Here is a 7,697-nt window from a genome sequence, read left to right as displayed (position 1 = left end):
CACAATGGTAGCAACGTCGAGCCTTGGAACCTATTACCTCTAGGTTACAGGCAGGCGCGCTAACCACTATGCCACGGCGTCGACTTTAACCTGTATGTACTATATTCTGTGAAGAGTTTACCTTGAAACAATCTTTCCAAGCGATTCCCATAAGATAAGTGACGGGCATAAAGATATACGAACAAATCAACTGCAATAAAAACAATAAAACTCTTCATGATTTCTAATAAACACAAACTATTGTTATGATAACTGAGGACTTGGAAGCTATAAAAGTTATTTAGGGTTTCTGTAGGGGGTAGGGGTAGAGTAGGCACAATGTACAAAATAAACTGAAACTGTTTCAGAAGTCCCTATTAAAACTCATAAATGCTTTGTAATTGTAATTAGATTTTTTTGGCATTTAAAAAAAAAAACACATTTATAATTTTCTTTTTAAAATTTGGTTGTTCTGCAAAAAGTTCCAGAGAATACAAGTGTTTTTTTAACCCTAGGCATCAAAGTGGGCAGAAATAATTGAATCTTTTTCTATGCCATTTCTATAAAAAAAGGTTTGTTGTAATGTTTACTGTTTTAGTGTTAATGCAGTGCAGAGAAATCCAGGGTTGGCCTGACACCTTTCCACCCCAGGTTTGGTGCCTTAGACCAGATGCCTAGATTTATATTAGAATGGGGGTAAGATGGTAAATGTTTTTATTGTCGTTTCTTGCCCCATTAATTTGGTAATAAACAAAAAATAATTACAGAAAGAGCTTTGTTAATTGTTCAAAACACGATCACGAAATATGAGATCTTTTGGTGCAAACTGCAAACAGTATCCCATCTTACCCCACTGTCCTATATTTCCTAAAACTTACTCACCTCAAAACTAAGCTGTGGACAATCCATGAGACCACCAAACCAACTTAAAAATCCATTGACAGCAGAAAGAAGAGCAAGAAACGCGATCAAATTTCCACCAATGTTCAACACTAGAGGAATTGCTTGAGAAGCTCCAACAAATGCTGCTTCTATAATATTTCTATGTTCCCTGTAAAAGAATATATCGAGAAATTAAAATTAATTTTTTTTTAAATATAAAAAAAATTTGAGTATTAAAAAAATATTAAAAAAATATATTAAAATTAAAAAAAAAAATTACTTTTATATTAAAAAAAACATTTACTGATAGGATTTTAAGTAAAAAAACATTAGTTTTTCTGTTTGGGTAATGCCTCAGAATCATGAGAAAGTTGTACTCAGTGGAAAATAAACAATTTTCTCTCAGTATTAGCATGGCTGGATCATCATTGGCAATATTTCGGCGCCGTGGCACAAAGGTTAGCGTGTCTTTAACCTAGAGGTAATTGGTTCAAGGCTCAATGCTGCTACCATTGTGGGCGCTTGTGTCTTTTCATTAAATAAAACCTAAAAGTTCCAAAATTTACCCACAAAGTTACATACGTGGTAACTTGTAAGCAGACACAGGTCTATGAAACAGAACACCCGTGTTATAACAAAAAACTGTAATTGCACTTCAACAAGAGAATAAGAAAGTTAATTACGTTTTTTCGAGCAGAAGGCCGGCATGAGACCTAAACTTCGATTTTTTTGTTTCTGGATAAACCAGTTTTGAAACAGCGAGTGCGCAAGGTGCCGCCATCACACACGCTGTGATCACGTATACCGCTTGTATCTAAAACAACAAGTTTGATCACATTATAAATGGTAACCAAGTGCCATGGTATAAAGGTAGCCATCTGCCACTTGAGGATATGGGTTCAAGATATTAAAAATTCAAAAATACTCATTAGCAAATTTATGTCGTAACTCATAAGAAGTGATAAGGTGTATAAAATAAAACAACTGTATTATAACTCGAATTAAAGACTGTCGTTGCCCTGCTACTAAAGAATAAATAAAATAGATTCATTCAAAAGGCTGTAAAAAAGGCATTTTGCAAAATTAAGCATAAAAACCTATTCTCTATTAAAAAAAAATTTAAAACACTATACTGAATGTAGCTCAAGGAAGACTCTAAAGATGCATATGTTGCATTACACTCACCCCAAATCCCAGATAAGCACCCAACACACTTCCAGCAATTGTTCCAAAGCCAGCAGTCATTACAGCATGTAGTTCAGATGTGGTAAGGTCGTCCAAATAAGGGCGGATCAGTAGTGGGGACTCGGTCTGGCCAACGAAAATGTTTCCTGGCAAAGAAAACAATCAGTCATCTTTATATATAAGACTTTTTTGACCTAGTCAAGTAAGACCAAAAATCAAACTAAAACTGTGCGTAAATTTTGGGTAGGACCATAAAATAGGCACAAATTATTTAAGAGTGCAGCTTTTTTGCTCAGAGCATATGCCTAATTGGAAATTTACTCAGGTTATTTTTTTCCTTAATCTACTAAATAGGTAGCTTCACTAAAAACAACATCAAGAGGGCTTTTCACCTTTGCAGCGGAATTTGGGTAATAAATGCTATTTTACAGTCTTCACTCTTTGGTATTATCAGGTATTTTAACTTTTAGCATAATGTGGCATACCAAAGAAAAGAGAAAATTTTGTATATGAATATAGAAAAGCTCATATGTTTTTCCCTTTTTTTTATTCGCTGTTTGTTTTTTGAAACTTTGATGGTATCTTTAGATCACATTTGATCATTTCTATCAATACACAACTTTTAATTTTTTTTCGGTATCCCCTTTGAGCTACAAATTAAAATACTATCATCCAAGACCGCTAAACAGCATTTATTACCGAAACCTCAAGTAAAAAACTAATTTATTTTGTCGCTTCGATTACAAAAAAGTTTGTATAAATATCCCAACATGCCAGCATTACTTTCTCTTACCTGCTGCTACCATAGATTCAGTAGCCGATGTGTTTAGTGTCATCTGCATAAGCCAAGCTATCTTGAATATGAGCCACTGCATTGCTCCAAGATAATACAGGATGGAAATAAACGCACTGAAGTAAATGACTATAGGAAGCACCTGCATAAAGGAATTTTATAACTAAATAAATTTTTTACAAAAAAACATGATTGAATCTTAAAATTTACAGTCCAGAGCGTTTTAATTAAAGAAGTAAATGACTATAGGAAGCACCTGCGTAAAGTAATTGTATAACTATATAAATATTTTACAAAAAAACTAAAAAAACATGATTAATAAATCTTAAAATGTACAGCCCAGAGCATTTTAATTAAACGATGAAATGTGATACAGTTACATTCTTCTATTTAAACTTTTTACTTAATTTTCTGTTTAAGAATTCTTTGACACTGTCAGTATTCCAAACTTACAAGTATTAGCAAATTAAATGCGATGTGACTACATTTGTATGAAGGATTTTACTAAAAATCAGCAAAAAGTAACTTTATAAGTTTGAAGTTACAGCTAAACATTTTACAAGTAAATTTCTAATTGAACTAAACAGCAATCTAAACCTTCCAAACTACCAACTTTACATAAAGTACTGCATATATTATACTATTAATTACGATTAAACATAAAAGGTCGCGAAATTTAAGATAACAAAAGAGGGTCAAAAAAGTTTGGGGAGTAAAGTATCAAATTTTACAAAAATAATGCACTTTATTATTCCCAATAATATATATATACATACTAAAAAAAATGCACACACAATTTTGGGATATTAAAATTATTTAAAAAGGGGTCAAAAAGTTTGGGACGCCATGGTCTAAAAACCATAATCCTTATATCCAGTATTATGGCAGAAAACCATTAACATTGGAAACAAACCTTGAAAGCAAAAGCATGGTCCAGATAGTTCTTTCCAAACACAAACGAAGCCCCGGCATCTACATAGTTGATAAAAGTCTGTGCTAAACTACCAAGCCAGTTAAAAGCATCAAAACCAGCTTGTGTACGAAGGATGATCATTCCAAGGCAAACTTGAATAAACAACCCCCAAAACACAGGTCTCCAAATAACCTGTAAGTGACAGGTGATTTTCTTTATAACAAAGGAAATAGTGGGTTACCATGCTTCTATATAAAATATATATATATATTTACATAGTAGGGTGGGGGAAAGAGGGAAAGGGGCATTTTTCATTCTATTTTCTCGTCCCATTTGGTAGTAACAAAGAACATTTTAAGAATTATAAAACCATATCCTCACGGCTCCTATAGACCGTTGGTAACTGTTTAAAACACGATCAGGATATTATAATATTCTGTGCTAAAGGTGTCCCATCTTCCCCCATGCTACTATAGTAAGAGTTATTTTGGGGTAATAATGAGCTGAGTCTTATAAACATGCCAGGTTGCATGGGGTTTCCATATAAAAAAGTTAGTTTAATATAGGAAAACTACTACATGTAATGATGAAGTTATTTTGGTGTAATAACCAATTTAATAAATGTCAGATCACTTAAGCCTAGGGCCTAGTGTCTCTTTAATAAGATTTATTCCACACTTACTTAGTTAACAATAGTAAAAGATATTTTCCCTATTTAAAATAATTACATGGGAAACTAAAATACTTCCCCTTGGTAGTAACATGAGTGAAAATAGGTAGCTACATTGTATTATGTATTAAACTGTACATAATATATATAGAGAGAGAGAATTATCTGATGTGTTGTTTACTATACATAGGAAATGAATGCAAACATTCAAAATGTGAGCCTATTCAATTGAAATATTGCCCCTTGGTAGTAATAGGAATGGAAACAGGTAGCTACATTGTATTATGTATTAAACTGTACATAATATATATATAGAGAGAGAGAATTATCTGATGTGTTGTTTACTATACATAGGAAATGAATGCAAACATTCAAAATGTGAACTATTCAAATTGCTGCATTCCTGCTGGGTCTACTGGCAAAGTTATTTAATAAAATCCCACACAACAGTATGGCACGCGTGTTGTTTCCTATCAAAACTCCAACCCAGTGCTCTAACACAGGAAGCACCATATAGGAATTGCGTAAGCGGTAAACTGACCCGACTAGGATATTTTGAAGTGATGAACAATCCGAATAGGAAAACCAAATATCCCGCGCCAGAAATAAGTTGTTCCGGGCGTTTCGAAGTGTCTATCGCAATCCATGTAGCCAAGCCTGCCACCACTAATGCAACAAAAACCCTGGAAAATAAAAAATATCTTTTTTTGAATTTTTATTTTGTGGAAAAATAAACATTATTCAAATTTAACATGGATGATCTCAGAAATTATTTAAATCGGCCAAAAATATTAATAAAATCAGCTCAGTGGTTGAGTAATAAAAGTAAACAAACATTTAATGGGAAACAATACTAAATATGTTTGATGTTTATTACACAAACTTGAATGTACAGTTTTTTTAAACAACAATTCAATTTTTAAGGTTTTTTTTGTACAGTAGACCCTAAGTTTCAATTCAATATAACTACTATTACTTTGTTACTTCTGCTACCAGGCATAATAAAAAATAAAAATTATATTTCAGCGGCCCATCTGGTATAAAAACGTGTCCTATTTCTGACGTATCTTCCGCAATCCAGCGGGACTTTATCAGGAAATGGAAATAAGATGTGGGAAATATAGTAACACTATTTTTTTTTATCATATGAGATGCTAAAAGATACTATACAACCACGCTATACATTTATATAGTACTGTGGGGTAGGATGGGACACCTTTAGCACATACTATCCAAATATCCTGAAAAAAAAAATTCAAAACGGTCTACGGGAGTCGTTTACTGCCAAATGGGACGAGAAAATAGAATAAACAGGTGTCCCATCTTCTCCCACCCTACTATACAATAAAATATAGTATATAAATATATAGTATATACCCCAAACTACTATACCACCAGTCACCACACATACCACTGGATCCAGAACATGTTCCTTCCACAAGATTTAAACACAGGACGCATGTGATGAGTAATTGAGTCACCAAAATTATCACGAAGAAGAGCGTACATGTTGTACACCACCACCACCAGCCATATTACAAGAAGAGTTAAAGCACGTTGAAAGTTGGTTATTAAAGCGGCAACCATGTATGCTGTTACACCTGTGAAAAGTATTTGTATATTATATTAAAGATTTTTATAGAAAATGTTTTTGTAACAATTAGAATTTATTTAATTTATAAATGTGTTTTATAATTGACTACTAATTGGATTATATTATATTAAAATCACAATATAGAGAATAATTAGGAATCTAGGATACAAAAAACAAGGATTTTTTACATAAACAAATATAGTAGGGTGAGGTGGGAAAAGTTGGGGCACTTTTTTATTCTATTTTCTCATTCTAGTAGGTAGTAAACAAAGAAAATTCCAAGAATTATGAAACCTTATCCTTACTACTCACACATACTGTTGTTAATTGTTTAAAACAGAATTAGGAATATTAGGATATCTGGATATTATGTGCTTAAGGTATCTTATCTTTCCCCACCCTACTATATAACCTATTAAACAAACTTTGTACATAAATATTAAATATAAAGGTTTAGAAAAAAAAAAAACTCAACTGTCTACTTACCCAAAGCAAGGCAAGCACCAAATATGAGGAGAATGAGTCTTTTATTGAGTGTTACAAACTTTGAAAACATTTCGATTGGTAAAACAATACACCTGTGATGTCATAATGTGATTAATTGTAGTTGGAAACATCAAATTAAATAAAAGTGTTAAAAAAACATAAAAAAATATTGACAATGTTTGAGGTGCACTTTGTTTGGGTAGGCTATTTGGCTATTTGCAAGAATAGGCCTACTTAATATATTAATAATAAAAGTAATAAAAGGCTTTATTTGTGGTTTTAGTTATGGTAGAAAAGATAAGAAAGAAAATTTAAAACAGGCTTCAATAAAAACATAGTACAATTGAATTGTTAAAAAAGCCTGGTCGCAATACGAGTCAACCCCCAACAGGCGAGCCATTTATTTAGCAATTTACATTTTGGATTTAACAACAGTATATTTAAATACTGATGTATAAGTGTCCATGGAAACGACTTCGATGAACAACAATTTCTTTTTAAAAATATAGGTGCCCTAAGGTGGAAATATTTAGTATGCCACCTTAACCATCTACAATAATTTACCTATAACAGAATAAAGGTTTTATAATTTTAAGTTGATAGCCTAAACAGCTAATATATATATATATATATATATAAGAATCTATAGTACTGTGGGGTAAGATGGGACACCTTTAGCACATAATATCCAAACATCCTGATTGTGTTTTAAACAATTAACGACGGTCTATGGAAGTCGTGAGGATGCGGTTTTATAATTCTTTGAATGCTGTTTACTAGGGATGTGCCGAGCCGAGCCCGAACTCAAAAGCTCGTGCCCGAGCGCCTCCTTTTTTGACGCTCGGCGCTCGGCTGAAAACTGGGCCGAGCGCCGAGCCTTATGCTATAATGTTGCACGCGAGAGCGAAAAATATTAAAAATGAAAAAAAGTGAAGCTACTAAGAGGAGATAACGAGACTAGTCAGCGTAGCTTTCTCTTTAATTATTTTTCGTTCGTTGTGAATTTGCTCTCTCGCAAGTAACGAATTACAACGTCAGCGAATTTGCCCGTATCGAATTACAGCAGGTGTCGAATTACACGAGCGCCCAATGTTTTCGTATCACATTTTAAATAAATAGCCAAAAACTCCTAAACTTTTTTATAATGAAATAATATAAATTGCTGCAACCACGGTTTTGCAACCACAGAGTTTTG

At 32.9% G+C, this 7,697-nt stretch overlaps 1 protein-coding gene and 1 non-coding gene across 5 annotated transcripts in view; both read right to left on the bottom strand.

The window, feature by feature from the left end:
• The window catches only part of LOC100187062 (solute carrier family 28 member 3-like), an 18,514-nt gene that overhangs the window by 5,037 nt on the left and 5,780 nt on the right, over positions 1–7,697 (bottom strand). For all 4 annotated transcript variants that reach the window (XM_018814412.2, XM_018814411.2, XM_018814410.2 and 1 more), the window contains 9 exons: positions 6,503–6,594; positions 5,834–6,023; positions 4,964–5,105; positions 3,753–3,944; positions 2,840–2,981; positions 2,047–2,192; positions 1,545–1,675; positions 862–1,030; positions 122–190 (listed from right to left, as the gene is read on the bottom strand). In XM_018814412.2, coding sequence (XP_018669957.1) covers positions 122–190; positions 862–1,030; positions 1,545–1,675; positions 2,047–2,192; positions 2,840–2,981; positions 3,753–3,944; positions 4,964–5,105; positions 5,834–6,023; positions 6,503–6,594 — 1,273 coding nt within the window. The remainder of the gene's footprint in view (positions 1–121; positions 191–861; positions 1,031–1,544; positions 1,676–2,046; positions 2,193–2,839; positions 2,982–3,752; positions 3,945–4,963; positions 5,106–5,833; positions 6,024–6,502; positions 6,595–7,697) is intronic.
• On the bottom strand, positions 1,211–1,295 carry LOC113474804. Its single transcript, XR_003396493.1, has one exon. It is a non-coding gene; the product is annotated as a small nucleolar RNA U6-53/MBII-28 (small nucleolar RNA).

The sequence above is a fragment of the Ciona intestinalis genome, chromosome 12 (assembly GCF_000224145.3).
Source record: "Ciona intestinalis chromosome 12, KH, whole genome shotgun sequence".
Lineage (NCBI taxonomy): Eukaryota > Metazoa > Chordata > Ascidiacea > Phlebobranchia > Cionidae > Ciona > Ciona intestinalis.
Note: the sequence above shows the minus strand (reverse complement) of the source record. Positions and strands in the feature narration are given on the sequence as shown.